Here is a 20758-nt window from a genome sequence, read left to right as displayed (position 1 = left end):
TCAAAATTGCTTACCCTACATTGAAAAACGCCTTCGTTTTATCCAATCCTCAATCGTTTTGCAAAACGACACCAGCTGCTTAGCCAATCAGATGTGTTATCTGGTGTTATGGTTAAAGTTGCTTTCCCAGTGACGTCAATGGCTCAATGCGTATCTCCAGTGACGATCGGTGAGGGAAAGCAAGGAAAGCAGTGCTTACCTGAGCGAAAACTATGCAAAATATAATGACTAAATTCTAGGTTTAACTTCTTATTATTTTTATCAAGTCTATTTTAACTTGAAAATTACTGTGTTCGTGACTAGAATTACTCGTAACGCTTGTGAGTAGTCTAAGTCCTCACCAAACCGCATGTCTTGCCTATAAATGCCAATTAACGCAAACGCTTTTGTCAGAAACCATCACTGAAGCTCCAGGGAAATCAACTTTCAAAATTGCTTACCCTACATTGAAAAACGCCTTCGTTTTATCCAATCCTCAATCGTTTTGCAAAACGACACCAGCTGCTTAGCCAATCAGGTGTGTTATCTGGTGTTATGGTTAAAGTTGCTTTCCCAGTGACGTCAATGCGTATCTCATAGCGGCTGCTTTTGGTTTCAGGCGAAAGGAATACAGCTTCTACGCATGAGTGATTTTCGGGCTTGTAACTATAGGCTACTGAGTACGCTGAAAATAAAGCTGGTTTTCTTACCAAAAAAAACATAGATTCTACAATAAAACATGCAATTCCAAAGGGTACATTAACCAACCAGTACTGAAACAGCACAAGTGTTTTTTAAATTCTTTGGGTCAACAGACTGACATCACAAGTTTAGAGCAAACATACTTGTGTTCTTCAAGAATGGACTGGCTTAATTTATAGGCTAATTATTTGCTCTTTACTAGTGCACCAGTCCAATGCATGTCGTAAATGCTTACAGATGACATTGACAATAAGTTTTTGTGCTCAGTCTAAAAAAGCAGCCAACATTCTAGACTAGTCCCAGTTTGATTGATTGATTGAATCTTTATCCTTGGACTGGGAAAGTCCGAAGATTTTGTTTTGGAAATGCTCTCAGAGCGCACCAAATTGGAAGTGTTTTTCAAAATTTTCTGGGGGAGGCCCCCCAGACCCCCCGCTGGAAGTGTTGTCTTCGGCAACACGTCTTTGGGCTTCGCCCGACGGTTACGCCCCTCGTGCCTACTACCTTGCTGCAGCATATTTCCAAGTTGCTTTCCCAATGGTTTAAGCCACCGAACGTCACTGGTTATATAATGATACAAGATACAAGTAGAAAATGCTAACTGATCAGTAGTGAAACCTGAAATGCATTACAGAAGGTTATCGTTAAGTTCAGCTGACTTAATCCATTTTTTGCCACATGATTTAGATACATAGACTACATTATGCTGGTTGAGAGATGCTATTGAAATTGTGGCGGACCGTGACCATCTTGCACTTGATCAGAGCTCTTTCCGAGCAATGAAGCGTGTATTCTAACATCAAGTGCAATGGGTACCCAGATGTTAGCTACATTGAGATGATTGGTTCCACGTTGTACTGTATATGACTCCAGGCATTTAACGTTTGCGGTGCCTAAGGAATACATCTTGTTGTAGGAATGACGCGACTGCGACAAAATCATTCATGCATGACTGTTCGTATCAATTTTTTAATAACTTTTTTTCTGTTGCTCTGAGACACTTTTTAATATATTTTTTGAACTCCTTACCCCCAAAAACCCCTTGAAAGCAACTTTCACCATTTTTCTAGTATCATTTGGCAATAAATTAACAAAAATTAGTCATGCGTGACTGCATAATCTGGGTACTTAAACGGTCTTAACTCTGGTACCGATTGTCCAATTTTAATAATTTTTTTTTACAATTTATCAGCAGAAGAAATGCTTTCAGATAATCTAAATATCAGCATACTAGGTTAAAAGTAAAGGGGTTTTAAAGGAGATTTTTGTAATTTTTTTGAAAAGTTGTTGCTAAGCAACAGCGAATAACTTCCCAGACGTTGATTGAAAAAAAATTTTATGCATATTTTTGAAATCAGCATTGAAAACCCATGCAGAAAAGTCACAATATAGATGAAAACAAAAGAAAGTCCGGGGATTGGGGAGGTCTAACGAACAATTGTTGTGAGAATATAATTTCCAGCGCATCTACAAAATGTGAATACTGTAACCCTTAGCTTCCATTCAAGCAGGAAAACTTTCAATTTTTATGTTGATTCAATGATTGATGACATTGAATCAGCGTAACAAAGGTGAATTCTTTGCTAAGAATTGATGGGAGTACGGGTAGGCTACTTCTACACTAATCACGTGCAACTTAGTTCAAGTTTTACGTCACAATGTCCGGCTTTGATCTTCGAGCAATATTGATAAGGCAAGGTTGGATACAAAATTACGGTAGATTATACGAGTAATCTATTACAGCAAGATGCAACAAATTTGTTAAGTTTTGGTATTACAGTAAGAAAGAAATAGCCTAGGAAAAATTCACTTTTGCTCACATGACAAGCAAATAAACTTAGCAGAAAATAGTAGCGTTAGTGTAGAAGTTTTCCGACCCATGCCCAGAGCATTTTGACGCAAGAAGCCACACGACCTCGTTCGGTGGAAGTTAATCAGTTATGCGGCTTGTTAGGCAGCTACACTGCGCTTTGACTTTTCAAGCGCACGTCGTTGGTCTGATGAAAGGCTTTCAGAGTGACTTCACTGATATTTTAAAAAGCCTTCTAAACTGTAGCTATAGTTCTCAAATGGCGAAGAATTATCAAGATAAAGTGATTAAGCATGACGATCGACGTTAAAACTGGTGTGTCCTCCGTGAGACTTAATTTGTCCGCCGAGATAACTGCTCAGTTTGTCCTGCTCTGTTTGTCCGTCGTCAACAAAAACGAATTTCGAGGCCTGTGAAACTATTTTTTTTAAAGAAGTATTGCAACATTTTACAGCCACCAAACTAACTTGTTGAGAGCAAAAATGTAATGCGTTGTTCGGCAAACACGGTCACGTCCTCTTAGGACGAATGGAAACTTACCCAGAGAAATTCTCAAATTCCAGCAAATTAAAAAAAACTCTAACTTTATTACTCATATTTGAAATAACATAAAATATTGGGCTGTAGGCTACTCAAATTAAAAATTGACTACAAAAATGCAGCAACCTAACAATTGGGTCGTTTTGGGTCAAAATTTAGTTTAAAAAAACGCTTCCGAGTAGTATCAAACTGATACCCTTGGGAACACCAGCACAAGAACTATCGTACGCGCCACTGATTCAGTTGAATAAAACTGCTAATTTAGAACTTATATGCACTTTTTTGTCCTCTTGTCTTTTGCTTTGAAAGAGAAGGTGAAAGAAAGAATACGTCATGACTGGTCAAATAGTGTTTCAGATTAAAAGACTGGAGCCGGTCAAATGGCCACTGCCTTTTTAGATTCTTCATTGTTCAATTTTAAAACTTAAATGTGTAGGTAATGGGTGCTTAAAACCCAAAAGTTTGTGATTAAACAATGCGTTCCTATGAAACTTATGCTACATGCATTAACATTAAACACCAAAAAGTTTTATGTAAAAATATTAAAGTTTGACGCCCCCCCCCCCCCCCCAAGTGCACAGTGAAAATTTTTATGGGTGTGTGCCTAAATCCCTGATTTTTTGAGAGTTTTATCTTTTTGCTCATATGGCTATTCAAGTAAGTTACGCCTAATGACGACAACACTTAAAAGCTTGTAAATTATTTCCTTTTTTACTTTAAGGTATAGGGCCAGGCTATGCCTATGGTAATATGAAATCAAGCCACAGAAAATCTAGTAATTGTGTTACCTAAACTACCAAAGCAAGTATATAATGGATTACAAAATCAACTCATCTTCCCCAACATCTTTTTCTTCAAATTTATCTTCATCATCTCCAACCCATGAGAACCCATTGCAATTACCTACTGATGATCAACTTCGAAAAGAGGGAAAAGATTCTATACTTCAAAGACTACGTTTTGCTCAAAATGAACATAAAAAACTGCTTATTGAAAGAAATTATTCCATGAGATGTGTGAACAAGAAGTTGCAGGTATTTTTTAAACAGATATATATTTTAAATGCATAAGACATTGCATCATAAAAATTTTTTATGAAGTTGCTGTGAAGCAATATGTCAACAAAAATGTATGATCATATTACCAACTAGTATATACTGGTACGCCAAAATAAATTTGTTACCTTGAATTGCACAGTATATATGTCAAGCGAATTTCAAATCTGAGGGAATGTTAATGTGCCACCCATTCAGTAAAATAACCATGTTTGAATCCGACGAGTACAAGTCCTGATTCTGCCAATTTCCATTTATTCAGTGAACATCTCTGCTTCCAGGCAACCTCATAATACGGTCCTGAATCCTTTGCAAAATTAATTCTAAATGACTTGTCACTGTGATTTAGAATCCATTCTACCAATGTCATTTTGAAATCAGGTGCACAGTGCACATCGAAACTATAGCTGACTTTATGTCATGCATAATTAATAATTATTCAGGCTACATGTAGTAGTAGTAGTAGTAATCCAGTTTTAATCCGGTGATGTCCCCGTTACCGAGGGTGGCCGGATTCACCTCCAAGTGCTGCAATCGTCTTCACACCCTGCCTCCACATCGATCTGTCTAACGCGTCCTCTCTTGTCAAGCCCACCTTGCTGCTTTCTTCCTCAACTTGCTTTTTCCATGTTTTCTTTGGTCTTCCTTGTTTTCTACGACCCTCCACTCGCAACTCCAGCGCTCTTCTCTAAACATCATCTTCATCCCTTCTCAAAACATGCCCATACCACCTCACTCCATTCGCTTTTGCCAACTTATCAACACTCTCATTCAACCCAAGCAAGCTCATAAGTTCTTCGGTATTCCTTGTGTCCATCAGCTTTACACCACACATTGCTCTCACCATCGCTCTCTCATTATACTCATAAAGAGTATAATCTGGTAAGTTCATTTATGCTGAACATTTTCAACCAACCTTTGATCTGCTGCAAAAACTCTTGAATCCTGTCCTGATCCTGCTTTTCCGCAAACATCAAGATCCTGTCCTGATCCTGCCAATATTCATTAATCTTACAAGATCTGGATTCTGATCCTGTGAACATCTCTGCCATGTACCATTCAGCATTTATTGATATTGGTAGATTTTCTAAGCTACCTTCTGTGTAGACTTTGTTCAGGGACTTCGTTAAGCACTAAACTGAACTGTCTCAAATAACATAATAAAATAACTGTATATAACTCTTTGTATTTTTGTTTATTAGGTTCAACTGTTAGAAACTCAGGGAGTAAGGGATGCAAATCAAAGACTTTTGCATGAAAAAGAAAACTTAATGAAAGAAAAAGAGGAACTTGTTGGAATATGTTGTTTTCTTGATGATGACAGAGAAAAAGCAAAACGTGTAGCTCGTGAATGGCAAATGTTTGGACGATACTGCACAGGAGTATTGCAGAAGGAACTATCAACGTGTCAAACCGAAATAAAAGTACTTGAACAAAAGCAAGTCATTCTAGCGCATGAAAACAAGAATTTGAAAGAATTGTGCATATTGCTTGATGATGAGCAAGCTGGAAGTAGAAGTTCTGTGGATAGCCAAAGTAGCTTACCCTGCCTACACAATGGATTATTAACTGTAGCAGCAATCAGGGATTCTGGAGATGGTAGCAGTAATGGTTCAACAACCAGCAATTACAGTCCTGTTCACAGACAATTTAATTCTTCTGTGAAGGATAATTTTCATTCTACTAGTAAGTGTTTTATATATTATTTTTTCGATTAGTTATGTAAATTTGATGAATGATGAGATGTTTTCTAGACAGTAGACATCAACTATTTTTTTAATTTGGTTTTGTTATGTGCATAATTTTGAATGTTGCAAATTCCCAATTTTATCATCAAACTTGTTTGTAGTATCTGCAATTTTGTATATACATGAGGCAGTTTCTACAGCTCTTATGGCAACCTTTAAATCTGAATTAACCTATTGTATATAATATTGTTAGCTTATATTGATTAATTATTGCAGTGCTAACGCTGCTGCATTATACAATCACAGAAACTTTCATTCATTTTCAATGGCATGTCAGTGAGTTTTATGCTATAGACCAGTGGTTCTTAACCTTTTAACAGTGGGGGACCGGCAAAATTTTAAAAAAATGTTCGCGGACCGGCAACCAAAGATCGTAGTGAATAGAATGAATATTTGCAACGTTTTGTTAACCAAAGTTGTCGTTGCGCACCATAATGAAAGGTTTTAGCATGTGATTTGTATTCAGGACGAAAATTAGAATAAAACGGCAATCAAATCAACTCAAACAGAAAAATGTCAATCCATTTCCATACAAAATCAATGTCAGTGGGAAATTTGCTACTGTTACGCTGCCAGTAGCCTATGTGAGGAAAATGAGATATCAAAGAAGTTTCTAAAACACGTAGCTCTGTTTCGGCATCCAGGCGATTTCTTTGCTTTGTAAAAGCCAGACATGAAAAAGAACTGTCGTTTCCAAATAGCTGATTGAAACAATTACCATCAAATCGATTGTTTTGAAAGTTAGGCACGAATTCGTTTGCAAGAGATAACCAGAAGTGTGACGATGATGTTTTTCAAATCTGGACTGCAAAGTAGAAGCATAACATATTGTAATTCAATCAGACTTTCTTTTTCATGAAGATTAAGGTCGCATGTGTTGACATCATCGATGCATGGATTGTTTATCCAAAAGTTTCCATGTCGAGGATCTTCATGTTACGCGAAATGAATCGTTAAAATTGTTAGCCAACTCTTTCAATTGTTGACTCACAACGCTCAGCACCTCTTTTTACTTTTTTCACCACTCCATTTCACCAGCATTTTCCATAGCAAATCGGCTTGTCTTCATTCCATTCTTTGAAAAACAAGATCTTTGCTTTCTCAAACTCCGGTTCTGGCAAATTTCCATTGCAGGCCTGACTTTATCCCGGAACTTCAAACTTATCTAATTCCAAATTTTCGCCTTTGAAATTTTTCAAAACTTTTTGAAAACTATTATGCAATTCGTCACAAAAACATTATCAACGGCACAGAATTAGGTCATCAAAAGGTTCACCTTTATTATCAAACAATTTTACGTGGAGATATGTCAGTTTTACAGCTGGGCATGTTTCACAGTGCGATCACAAGTTTACAATATGCTAATGACTCCACATTAAAATAAGCTTTGCAGAAAGTAAGATCTTTTGCGGACCTGCAAAAAAATTACACGGACCGGCACCGGTCCGAGGACCGGCGGTTAAGAACCACTGCTATAGACTATTTAAACAAATGATCATGATTTTATCAATTTTTTTTGTGATTTGAATTGCAGTCAAGAAAATTGTTGGTGCCAGTCTACCAGTAGTATGTGATATTGTGATATACATAAGAGTGTTTAAATAGTTATATATACTGTAGTGTATACCAGTAGCCTTAACCTCAATACTGATTGCACTTTTGCATACATCTAGATTATAGACTGATAAAATGTTATAATAGTTGAGAAATAAGAAATTAATCTACTTCCAAGTGCACTGCAGAAAAAAAACAGCAACGTTGGTCAAAGTAGTGGTTTGAGACTGACTAATTGAAATGAAACCCTAACCTCAAATCAAATAAAATGTAACATGGCTGTCTTGGCTGATGTAACCCGGAATGGCCCGATTCGGTGAATTCGATCCCTTAATGGGGGATTTTTTCAATTTTATTTTTGTGCAAATTTCCCTGTTTAATTGAAGCACTTCCGCCAAAAGTAGGCATTTATGGTTATCATTTTTTTGCTTCCATATAATATATATTGTTTTCAAAATGATCTCTCAAAATTTGATTTTGAGGTAAGCATCATGTTTTTGGTTTTCACAAAAGAATTTTTAGGTAAAGAAGGCAATAGAAAGAATACACTCATCAGATCATAAGGTCAATTTTTATCGCAATGAATTACAGCAACTATGATGCAGTACCGAATGCTGTATGTAGAACGAATTCAAAAGTCGCATATATCTAATACTTGAATAATAAATATATTTTTTAACAATCTTAGAAAACTCAGCCTTCAGCTACGCCAGAGAGGAAGTCAGCTGGGATTATTGGGCTTCCAAGGTCTACCAAACCCAAAACGTGTTCTCTCAGTTTCATGGGACCAGTTTGTCTTGGTCCCAATGTGACCCGATTAATCGGATCACATCCTAACAAACTTGTCAGAAAGACTGCATGTTTTTGGTGACAAGACAAAGACTGGCAGCAATCACTTCAGGGTTACAAAGAATGGACCCAGGGTCCCAGAGATTTAACCCAAATTAAGAGAATAAAAGACAGAAATTGAATTGAGTACACTTTATATTCGATTCATATTACATAGTAAATGTTGCAATGATACAACAAAAACCAATATTCGTGACGTGTAGTGGTTCTAGTGGGGTCTGAAACATTTTAGTAGAGTTAAGCAAGGACGTAGTTCAAAAAAGGTTGAGTACAACTGATCTGGACCAAATAAACAATCAAAGGAAAACGAGAAAGGTCTATTCAACTCGCTCCCAGCCCTTACTGGAGTGCCTATTGCTACATTGATCCGATATCACTCCTTTCAAGTGACGTTGTGCACGAGCACTCAAGCATCATTATTCATTAAGGCCTTGTAAACATGTATCAGGCTTGTGTTTATTAGTCTTACTACTACGATAAGTAATGTGGCCTTTATTTTAAATGATGTTGATTGACAAAATACCAAAGTAAAAAATAAATTTGAATCTAGATTTTTCACTAGTTTGCATTGTTTTAAGGCCATCATCATTAGGGTGATTCAAACGCCCCGACCCTTTTAAATATTGCCACAATTTTTTTTACAATGGAGGTTAACTCTAAAATGAATATTGGTATCAAAATTATTGAGTAATATTAAATTTTCACATTTGCTCTTTTCGATTGAAGTAAGAGCTCCATAATGCAAAAAAAACAATTATCTCGCCTAGTTTACAAGTTCATAAATACAATTTTGTTGAAGACAAAAGTCTGGATTTGGCTTTATGTTGTCTAGAAAAATTATTTTAAATATAAACAATAAATTGCACATATTTGACTTATTCATATTTTTGTAAAATGCGTTTGAAATTGTCCTTATTTTTACTTTTTTCATATTTTTTAGCAAAAAACGTTCAACGCCCCTTGCTTCTAGCCTCAGAAATGAAATCTTGGTGAAGATAAAAGCCTGGATTTTGCTTTATGTTATCCAGAAAAATGTTATCAAATACAAACACTCAATTGAAAATGTTCAACCTGTGTAAATTTTTGGTAAAATACATTTGAAAATGACCTGATGCTGACTTTTGCTCAAATTCTATTATGTGATAAACAGGTTTTAATATCATTTTACTCAGCTGTATAATATTTTAATCCCATAATATCATTCACTGCATGGGTTAGTGTGGAATGTAATTGCAGTAAAGGTAGATTGCTTCAAAAAGTCAGAATGTGTAGGCAGGTAAAATACAATACAGTTTTATCTGTCTCACAGTCACTTATTGTTACTGAATAGTTTACTTTGTGTCCAATTTCGAGATTCCTGGCATTTTATTGAATCTAAATCCGTGCCAATATTCACCATGAATAATGATGACTATATCTGCATTCATGATGCAGCTAACACATTAAAATAAACAACAGTCATCGATCTTGAAACATTGGATAAGAAGTATTTACTTCGTGACGATTACAATGAATTAAACCAACTGACCAAATTGTATCTGAGTGAAAGAGAAAACAGTTATAACTTTACCTTTCGACAACCAGGTGCCATTCACAAGGCTAGGTGGATGGCAAAACTGATATATGCAATTAAGATGGTTCTATTAAAAGACCAGGTGCTCAAATTAAACAAAAAATAATTACCAGTAAAAGAATGATCAAGTTACAACGATTTGTAAATTTTGGAGTGCTTGTCTATGCAAAGTATTGGTTTAAGTGTCCAAGTGCCATCGATGCTCCAATAAATGATTTGAAATTATTCAAAGACATTCAGATGTACGATTCAGTTGATTCGAAGGCAGCAACGCCCGTGACAAATGCATTGAAACGCCACTTATGGAGCTTAACAAAATAATTTGCACCAATCATTTTATTTAGTCTAGAAATAACAGTGGAAGAAAAGGTCACTGTAGCCAAGAAGTTGTCTCTGGTCAAGGTCAAGAATGACCAACAAAATGTAAGACCTCATGGTCTGGGATATGGGAAGCCCCTGTTCCCCTCGATAGATACCCTCACAAGCTCAGTATCGGATGTATCCTGTCTTATTGGTGAAGGTTCATGGATTTTCTTCCAAGCTCTGGGTGTACAAGACACTTCCTTTCTATCCGAGGATCCTGACAAATGGCCGGAACATAGATCATTCTAAGATTGTCAGAAACTAGCTAACAATATCATGGTTGTTAATGACGCAGCTGAACGAGGGGTGAAGTTGGCAACAGATTTTATTTTATCCTGTCGGAAAGAAGGAAATTTCCAAAATACTCTTCAAGTAGTTGAAGAAAATCGACAATTGGTAACAAATATCAGGAAGAACATGGACATTAAATGCATGAATAGAATGGAAACTTCATAAACCACCATTTATTGTGTCGTGCACTGTGCATTTAAAACCACTGTATGATTTGGCTGAACTATGTCTGTATATACTGTGTGTAGGTACTAGGTAGGCTACTTAATCCTCTCCTCACCTCTTGTTCAAAAATGCATAGTGTTGATAGTTGAAAATATTATGTTCCATTAAACATGATATTTATGGTTCAATTTTATTTTTTTAAATCACAAAAAAATGAAAAATTTATGGTTTTCATTCAAATTTTTTTGAAAAATTTAGAGCACGTATATACATAGACATAATTGTTTCTAGTAAAGCAAATTTTTCCTGAGAAATAAAAGTGTAAAACAAATCTTTGGTTGAAATAAAATTCATTTTATATATTTACTTTAAACATTGACAGTATTTTCACTGTTTTTCACAATTTTTGGAAAACGATAAAACGAAAAGGGCAAATGTGAAAAGTTAATCAATCTTGAAAATTTTGATGGCGAAATACATTTCAGGTCAAGCTTCCAACATAAAAACATTTGTGGCAGTCCCAGGCAGTTTTTGAAATTTTAAGGGGCATTTGAATCACCCTAATCATCATTCAAAAGTTCACGGAATTCACTTTCGCCCCAACTAGTATGGGACTGTTCTGTCGTTTATGTACGTTTTTTTTAAGTTATGCCGTTGCGTTCAAAATTCGTATAATGTACAGTAAATTGACAAAACATCAGTTTGTTTTAGGTCATTGGCGTAATTTGTCAACGTTGCTGTATTTATTTTAATTGAATTTTTAATTTGATGAGTTTTGTGAACATGTTTCAACATTTTGAACAATTGTAGGTCGCAGAATGTGTAAGTGGTTGTCGATATCCTCAAAGTTTTAATTATAACCGCAGAATAAGCTTTAATCAATTTATTGCAAATGTTATCACTACATCCCTAAGAATTTAAGAAATTACCCTTTTTTCAAATGTTTGTGCGAAACAGTGTTTAATCAATCGTTTTTGGTTTAAATTGTTACACTTCGAATGTTTTAATCTCTAAAATCTTATTTGTTGCTTCCCATTGTTACTTCAATTTGCCGAATTGACACAAATTACCTTCACGCTTCAATTGTTCAACTTTCAAGCTAATCGAGTTTAAGCTTAAAAACAAAGTAGTAAAAGTTTGTTTTCAGTGAATACAAAACCAAACGTCATTTATGATGCAGTTAAGGTTATATGAGTACGGTGGAAAACCGCGTGTGTGCTTGATTAAGCTACTAATTTGTTTTCAAAATAAAGGACCCAAGAAGGAATGAGGCTGAGGCTTGAAGCTGCTGTTTGTTGAGTTTATGTGTTGTCAGGCGTTATGGCTGTAAAATTTTGTCGAATCAGTTGATCAATAGATTAGGTGACTTATTTCTTCCCTTTGGGCACGTTTGTTGATTTTTGGACTCTCCGCCCACTCCACTCCGGCCTGAAAGAACACCTTAGCTGAGATAAAAGTTCGGTCTTTGATTATCAACACTAGTGCCTCGCCGACTTTGACTTTGCAATCATTGCGAGAGAGAACAACGCAGTGCAGTTGCGCTTCAAAGAGGCCATATTCATAAGAGAGAGTTCAAAAACCAACAACCGTGCCGAAAGGGAAGAACTACGTCACCTAATCTAATCAACTGATTGAACAAAATTTCACAGCAATAACGCCTAACAGCATAGAAACTCAACAGACAGCATTCAAGACATCAGACTCAAGCTAAACAAAAGAGCCGCATAGAACAACGACACACTGACTTCAACACCATACATCATAGCACAAGACTAGGGAATTGTGTTCCGACAGCTAGTGCAATTTGCTAAATTGCCACAGCGAACTCGCAGCATCAGGCTAAAACAGGTCGTTAATATCTACATTGTGAAGTAATTAACGTTATTAATTAACAGATTTTTAAAGCACAATCTTTTTATTTTGGCAGCCAGGCCGCGAGCATTTGGTCGTTGGGAAGAAGCTCTGTTAGCCCATGCTTTGTCCCTGGAAAAATAAAAGAGTTTAGAAGCCTGATTATGTTCACAAAACTTTTTTACATTCATTCAACAATCATCATACATGCTTCAACAATAACACCGATTTTTTAAAACGCTTCCTCGAACGCTATGAGAGCGCTTTAAACGAACGATGTAACATATTGGTTGTTGCTTTGTTGCAAGCAACTAGGGGTGTTCAATTTCGATTATTTGAATATTCGAAATTCAATTGTTTTCGATTTCCGAATTTCGATTTCGATTATCACAACTATTCACCAAACTGCAAAATGAGATTTTATTGAAAGAAACGACATGAAAATTCGCTAGAAAACGCAAAAAAAAGCCATGAAAATTTGCGAAAAAAGAACACAAAATAACGTCTACAGCTCCGGGCCCATGTTGGTGTTTATGAACACAAGCTGATCGACATGGTCACCCGTCAGTCGGGATCTCAGCTTCGTGAAGGTCAGGCCAGTTTTTGAAAACGATTGCTCCGCTGGGGCCGAGGTCGCTGAGATCCCAAACACTTCAAGTTCATTTTCACAGCGATCGATTCACTGCCGCGACATTTCACTGCAGAGTGCAGAGGTTTCGACTCGAAAGCGACATCGAGTATGTTTGCAAGCGCATAAAGCTAAACGCACGCTCCGTCTACGTAGCAAATTATGTTGTTTTTGAGTGCATTCAACATCTGATGACATTGAATCGACACAAAATGGTAGATTTTTGCTATGTCCCAGGCAACAAAATCAGTCATTTTTACATTGATTCAACGTCTGCAGACATTAAATCAATGTAAAAATGACAGATTTTGTTGTCTGGTGTTGGATTGTAGCATCGCAACTCGTTCATAGTGATTATTTATCGCGAAGCTATTGCGGTTTGCATTCAAAAAGTGTTTTCCTGCTGCCGATCGCTAGTTCATCTAGATTGTTTTATGTATCAATATTCAATACAGCATAAAAAGTTGCCCCCACACAGAAATATGCGTGGGGGCCTGGCACCCACGCAGGCCCGTAGCCAGCCGGGGGCCAGGGGGGCCTCGCCCCCCCTGAAAAAAAATTTGCCCCCCCTTGGCAAAATCTCAACATTCTCAAGCAACAGCTACAATTATAATGATTTTGCCCATTTAGATTTTTTCGGCCCCCCCCCCCTAAAAAAAAGTTGCCCCCCTTGCTCTGCGGTCTGGCTACGGCAGTCTGGCTAATGCCAACCTGGCATCCCTGGCCGTTGGACCCGCGAAAACGTGTGATAGTCACGGGATCGACGATGCGCATGCGTCGAAGTCTTTTTTCGCTTGCAAAATGCGACAAGACAGATTTCGCGTTACTTTCAACCGCGTTTAGCCGAAAGAGCTGCTATAATTTCGAATATGTCCGATACGAAAAACGAATTTCGAATATCACCTTAATCGAATCGAAAATCGAAATTGAACACCCCTACAAGCAACCATGCTTGAGTTATTCTGATCCATGAGTTCATTGAGTTCTTCATCACACTTACTAGTATATAATACAACGTCGTAATATTCGCAATGTATATCAGTCATAGGTTGAAAAGCTTCACTGAAACATCTGCTTTGAACTTTTTTTTTTTAAATGGAGTTTGTTATATAAAATATAGTGTTTTGATTCGTGTTGTAGTCTAAGACTCAGTGATAAAATGATCAAAATATTACATTACAGTGATTCGTAGCATTTTTGTTTCCCAGACCCCTCTCACGGAGACAGCTACTTACGCTACCTTGAGCACAAAGTGCGTCATCTAGAAGAAGAATCAAAAGCAAGATTGAAACGGGTGAGGCAATGCACTGTTTTTTAAATCACGGTGAAGTGGTGAAATAAATTGATAGTTTACTTGTTATATATGTACCTGTTTTAGCCTGATGCTACGAGTTCCTTGTGGTAATAATCGTCTTCAGAGACGGCACAATCCACCACGAGTTCTACCAGAAAAATGCAAAACTACTCCTAAACTTCGACTCGGCCCCACCAATAAGTACCAAGAAGACCATAGTCTTAAACGAAATACAGAGAAGAAAGGATAGATGTTTGTCACCCAACAGAGCAACACCATACCTGACGGAATTCGAGAGGGCGATCGAGGACAACGGATACCCCAAGGACTTTCATAAGCAACCACCCAAATAACAACGGCACCAGCGAAATAGACAAAACCCCCAAATACATATAACCCAATGCATTTTGAGTTTCCTTTTATGAGCGACGACGCGGATCTTAAAGTAAAGAAAGTCTTCAAAGACCTGGATTTGCCAGTCCGCCTCTTTCGACGCTCACGAACCCTCTGAAATGCCATTCAAAAACGACAAAAACCCGAACCTTGCTGGCTATTAGACTGTGCACTACGGAACGCCGACTTGTGTACCACCATCCACCAAGAACTGTGTTTACAAGATCGTATGCAAAAAATCTAGGGAAAGCTACATAGGCAGCACCATCCGCCCACTCCACTCCCGCCTTAAAGACCATCTTAGCGCAGATAAAAGTTCGGTCTTTGATCATCAACAACAGTGCCTCGCCGACCTTGAATTTACAATCATTGCCATAGAAAACGACCCTTTACAATTGCGCTTCTAAGTTGTAACTTAGAGGCCATTTTCATAAGTAGACAGAGTCCAAAGATCAACAACCGTGCCGAAAAGGAAGAACTACGTCACCTAATCTATCAATCAACTGATTCAACAAAAATTCACAACAATAACGCCTAGCAACATAGAAACTCAACATACAGCATTCAAAACAGCAGCCTCAACCCTCAAGCCAAACAAAAGAGCCGCATAAAACAACGGCTCACTGACTTCAACACTATTCGTCATAGCACATGGCTGGGGAACTGTGTTCCGAAAGCAAGTGCTATTCGCTACATCAGGCTAAAACAGGTCGTTAATATCTACATTGTGAAGTAAGCAACGATCAAGCGAAACTCAATCCATTGCATAATTTGATAGTTTTCTTCGTTGTTCAGGTTACAGTTGGTCCTTCTACTTCTGCTAATTCACTTCCACTCATTTCGTCAAACCCGCTGTTAGATTCGTTTGGAAAGTTAGAAAGGAAGTATTTTTCTTCGTCTGTGCTTCCAGAGAACCCCCAGTCGATCGACAGTAATTCTATGCTTTGCGAAGAAACACATTCATTGGTAAGCGACATGGTTCGGTACACGACTTAATGCCGCGGTCTGAATGATTGCGAGAAGTCAGACTTATACTTAGAAGCTGTCAGGACAGGCTGTTTTAATTGCTAAGATTTCTCTTCAGACTTGTACACAAGGGTTAATTAGTACGAAATGTTATAGATCAAAAATTGCGTATGACTAAATATTCATCTCAAATTAAATATCGCTGTTTGATTGTGCGTCTGAACCTAATCTTGTCTTCGAAAATAACTAGTGACACCTTCAATCCTTCATCCTTATTTTGTAAAGTGCAAGAATACATTTTTTGTTTGTGCAAAAAATGAAAATTGAAATTGCTGCCATGTCTAATGTGATTACTTCCGTATTAAAAAATAACAATTAGTTTTAGTGGGAAATAACCAAGTCTCGTCTTTATTTAGTTAAGTGCAAAAACAATGTTTATATTTTGTTTGTGTAAAAACTGAATATTGAAATTGCTACCATTACAAATGAAATTTCTACCGTATTCAAAAAATAATTAACTTTTATAAGAAATAACTAAGTCTCGCGGCATTCGGACTGCGGCATTAAGTTCTGTATCCACTTGGTTTGTCCGTTAACAATACTTACGTCGTCAGACGTAGAATCAATGTAAAAAAATAAAAATCGATATGCAGCTGGAAATGAAAAATTAATGTTCGGCATCCAATGCCCTTAAAGTCTGGATTCGACTGACAACCATTGTAATAACAGGTTTTGGGAGTCCATGGCCAACTTGACCAAGCGACGGTGCGTCAACAAGTAGCATCTTCATCGGACCTCGACATGAAAGAGGAGAGGGGTGACAAGGAGGTGGGTAATATTGGTGTGCGCTCCATGTGCACTTGCCGCCACTAAGTCTGCAGCGCGATTGAAAGCACTTTTCACATTGACTGTTTGTGTTATTTAGTATACTGGGGTTAGGTAGTTCATGCGCCGCATAGTGTAAATGGCTAAATGCTATTAATTTATGTATGTAATTGTAAACACATCTGTCCAATTGGCGTCACACACATGTTAATTTTAAGTTGTGTACTAATATAACAGTTTCATAGTTTCTACAATTCCTGCTCCTGGAAAGTAATCCATAAAATCTTTTTGTTAATTAACATCAACTGAAGTTGAGTCAATAGAAACGATTAAAGAAATAGTCAAAAGCAGCACAGCCCATCCATTACTAGCGGAAGCACCCACCGTGTCACCGTCACCATCGGTCAATAGTAGTTTGTTAGGAAAACACAATCATTTAATCAACTTTCTTAACATTTTTGCTTTCTGGGTAGTCTGGAGACTCATTCGTGTGACACGTGAGTATAGTCACAACAACTATCATTTTTTTTCGTTTGTTTATGACGTAATGTCCCAAGATACCTATCTAGAGCATATTATGCTCTCGCTATCGTTCCATTCAATCAATCCGATATAACCTTGTTTCTTGTAAAATCATCAATTCCGGTATAATCCGGTTTAACTCGAAATTGGTTTTAAGTGCTGTCGAATTGCTGTTTGATTTCCAAAAAGAAAAATAAATCATACATATTTATGTGTTTCCAAGATCTTTTAACATCTTCTGACGGAAAAGCCGTTGGCTTACTATTCCAATCAATTTCCTACTTGGAAGTTTATCCATGAATTTTTAATTCAGATTACATGGGCAAAGTTGGGAGACAAGGCAAAAGAAATCAATGGAAAGTCTCCACGGACTGTGAGCGTAAGTAACCTTTGACTTCTAAGAGGTCACTACAGGTTACGTTGCCCAGCTCGAAAAGATGCAGAACAATTCTTGATCATGGCTGCATCATAACAATAGTGTCAATGGGCTTTAACGATTCCATTGACGAACCCGAAAGGTCAACAAGATATACAATTGCCATTCGATGTCCACTGCCAATGATAACAATGAATGCAACAAGTTCATTGAGTATAATTTCTTATGAATTTTAAGGCAATGAGGTTCAGCTGCTGTAATATGAAAACTGTCAATAGTATATGTTAGAATTTATTTTTATTGCATTTTGATTTTTACATGTAAATTCTTGCCTCGCAATATATCGATATTTTTGGAAGCAAAAGTCTTTGTTGCGTTGCTGAACCCTGTAAGTTATTCCCATTTGTTTTGTATCTTGATTTTCACACTGTGTATTTTGTTAACCACATGTCTTTTAACTTAGGACATCATCCATGGTGGTGATTAGTTTGACAAAAATGCGGCAATTCTTTTTGTTCTGATAGAGTAAAATGATATATTATCAATATATATTATATCAATGTCATATATCAATATTATGATATATCCGTAATATTGATAATATATCAATTGCAAAAGCCGCTTACTTTGTCTTCCATGCAAGGTGCTTTTTACGATGTTAGTTTTGTCGTTTAATTACTTCAATGTTGGAGCTTACATTTTTATGACACTCTTTTGGTCTACTTTGTAATCTATTGTTTAATTAATGTTCCCTGAGCGACTGATCATTTTCTGTCGGCTTGGTGTGGTTTTGGCGCTTTCTACAGAACATCGACTTTCAACAATCCCGACTTAATAACAGTGCAAGTCTGACGCAGAGTAAAAATTGGTGATACTGGTGCTCGCTACACGATGTAAAACGTTGTGCTTAGACCTGGAACAATAGCGTTTTTGTTATTTCATAAATGTTGCTCAAATGCAGAATTACTTCTACAGTTCATTTGTTTTGTTTGGTTCAACTATAAAGCCAGCAAGTAGAATGATGCCTTAGTTGTACGTCATTACATTTTTACCTAATGTGTTCAGCGTGAAACTAACGTCACTTACCGTTGATTCAAGTTGACGATTTGACGTGAACCATGTTGACATCGGGACATGTGAATATTGCTGAACATCTGGCCAGGTCATAGCCTTTGTATCGCACTCGTGTAGATTGTTGACTTGTCTCAACAACTCGGAGCATTAGCTTGCTTTTGTTGCGTCAAGTGGGTCTTCAGATTTTCATTCTCCCCTTAGCTGATTTGAGACACGATATTTACTGATTTAGTTGAATTGATCTTTTCATGGGTCGCTTAGAAACAGATGTTGTGTACGCGCTTGTTTTTATTTAAATTCCTGTTAATGCTTCGACATTTTGTCATTCTCAGTGTTTCACATGTTCTTTTTAATTACCGAATTTTAGCACAACAAAAGACGGCATATTGAATAAGCACCTTTGCACTAATGCAAAGCGTCGTTTTTTGCTGATGAATTAGCCCAGGGTCTTTCATAGACTAAGTTGTTGGTCGGTGATGTCACACAGTGGATTGTTTAAGACAGTATTTAATCGTTTTCCGTCATACATTCCGTTTGGAATCGCGTTCTCAATTCAGATATAATTCAACATTTATTTTCGATTTTTGACATTTTAGTTCTGCCAATATATAAATAAAAGTAATCTGATTTCGGCAATGAAAAAACTGGGAAATTATAAAATTAAATAACTTGTAATCTCTACAAATTCTCGTTACGGCCAACTTTTGTTTGAACTTTTTGTCGCTGTTCCATGTCAGATCGCACATCCTCGTTGAAGTATTAACACTTATTAACACAATTTCACAGCAAAGATAAACGGTTATTCAATATATTTTTGTATGTTTTTTCGGTTAATGCTCAATTGTTGCGTAACTTTATCGCTTCTCTTTCAATGTTGGTTTGCACTTGCTTCAAACAGATGAAGATACTTTTCAATTACCTTCTATTTGCTTATTTTTAAAAGATGCTATTTAGATTTTATCCGAACAATCATAAGCAATATCAGCCATAATGATGGCACATCCAGGGCCGGATTTAGCTGATGGGGGGCCCGGGGCACCTTTAGATCGGGGGGGCCCTCGTGCAAAAAAACTTTTTATTAATTACCATTGCACAGCATTTTGCAGAAATTTCAAAGGTTGAAACAAAAGAAAAAATAACACAAAATCACATTTTTTCCACGTAGAGGGGTCCTTCAAACGTCGGGGGGCCGGGGCACCTGCACCCTCTGTCCCCCCCCCCTAAATCCGGGCCTGGGCACATCTGATAGCTTTTGAGACATACATATTAGTTCACATGCTGTTTGGAAAATTAGCCTTCGCATGTTTTATTGCCAGGGCTGTGGGGTCGGGTAGAAAATGTACAACTTCGGCCCCGACTTCTCGGTTTATAACTGTACGACTCCGATTTCAGTGTTGCCAGATTTTTTACTTTTGTCCACTTTCTTTTTTCTTAATTTTATTTCATTTAAATTATGATTGAAATTGAAACGGCGACTTTCACAAAAACTGATAACAAATAAATTTATATCTGGTAAAGTTTTTCAGCATAATACGAAGAACAAGAAAAAATATTTGAAAAAATGATTGCAAACAAAAATTTTATTATTCATTGTTTTGTATCAAGCCGGAGTCGGCTTTTTTGACACGTCAAAATCCCTCTGATTCCGCAGCTCTGGTTATTGCACAGGCAAAAGCTGACTGGTTAACACAAATATAACCGAAGCTGTGCAGTTGTGATATTTACTTCGCACTATAGGCTATTAAGCACTGACTTAGGATTTGCGACATAGCTTAACCAAACTCCTAACGGCCATAGAAATAACCGCAGGTTTAATCGAGACAAGTGAGTTTTTATAAAAAAAATTGTGTTAGACGGTTGGAGGCGCATGATTGTTAGTTGTTTTTCTTTACCTGAACAAAAATTACTTTTATTTTCCTCCCTGATTGACTTCACAACATGTTTTCTTCACCTGACATTGAGAAGTTTAATCATGAAAATAAATATAATTTTACAGAGAAACCTATTTTTCTATATTTTTTGAGTCAGGGGTAAGCGCTTTGTTTTTTCAGAAAAAACTATTAGTTTTTATGTCAAATCTGTTGTGACTACATTTATGTTTCATAACTTTTTTCCATCGTCTCTTCATAGTCTGTCTTTATTGTTTTTGATCTTGAACCATCCGTCATTTTTCTACCACCATAGCTACAACTTTAGCAGT

The 20758-nt window shown here is 36.9% G+C and overlaps 1 protein-coding gene across 1 annotated transcript; it reads left to right on the top strand.

Annotated features, from left to right (window-relative positions):
• The first annotated feature begins 3766 nt into the window (after positions 1–3766).
• Positions 3767–20570, top strand: LOC145772728 (coiled-coil domain-containing protein 85C-like). The gene is made up of 6 exons (XM_082584609.1): positions 3767–4065; positions 5289–5772; positions 14317–14402; positions 15591–15761; positions 16491–16589; positions 17422–20570. The coding sequence occupies exons 1-6, from the start codon at positions 3844–3846 to the stop codon at positions 17500–17502; spliced, it is 1143 nt and encodes a 380-aa protein (XP_082440735.1). The 5' UTR covers positions 3767–3843; the 3' UTR covers positions 17503–20570.
• The last annotated feature ends 188 nt before the right edge of the window (positions 20571–20758 follow it).

Source organism: Aplidium turbinatum, chromosome 1 (assembly GCF_918807975.1).
Source record: "Aplidium turbinatum chromosome 1, kaAplTurb1.1, whole genome shotgun sequence".
Lineage (NCBI taxonomy): Eukaryota > Metazoa > Chordata > Ascidiacea > Aplousobranchia > Polyclinidae > Aplidium > Aplidium turbinatum.
Note: the sequence above shows the minus strand (reverse complement) of the source record. Positions and strands in the feature narration are given on the sequence as shown.

Bases quoted from the DNA above. Each gene is read 5' to 3' on its own strand.
- LOC145772728 (XM_082584609.1), top strand. From the start codon at position 3,844: ATGGATTACAAAATCAACTCATCTTCCCCAACATCTTTTTCTTCAAAT. The intron at 14,403-15,590 runs GTGAGGCAATGC...TTCGTTGTTCAG, and splicing joins CAAAAGCAAGATTGAAACGG to GTTACAGTTGGTCCTTCTAC. The intron at 16,590-17,421 runs GTGGGTAATATT...TTTTTAATTCAG, and splicing joins AGGAGAGGGGTGACAAGGAG to ATTACATGGGCAAAGTTGGG.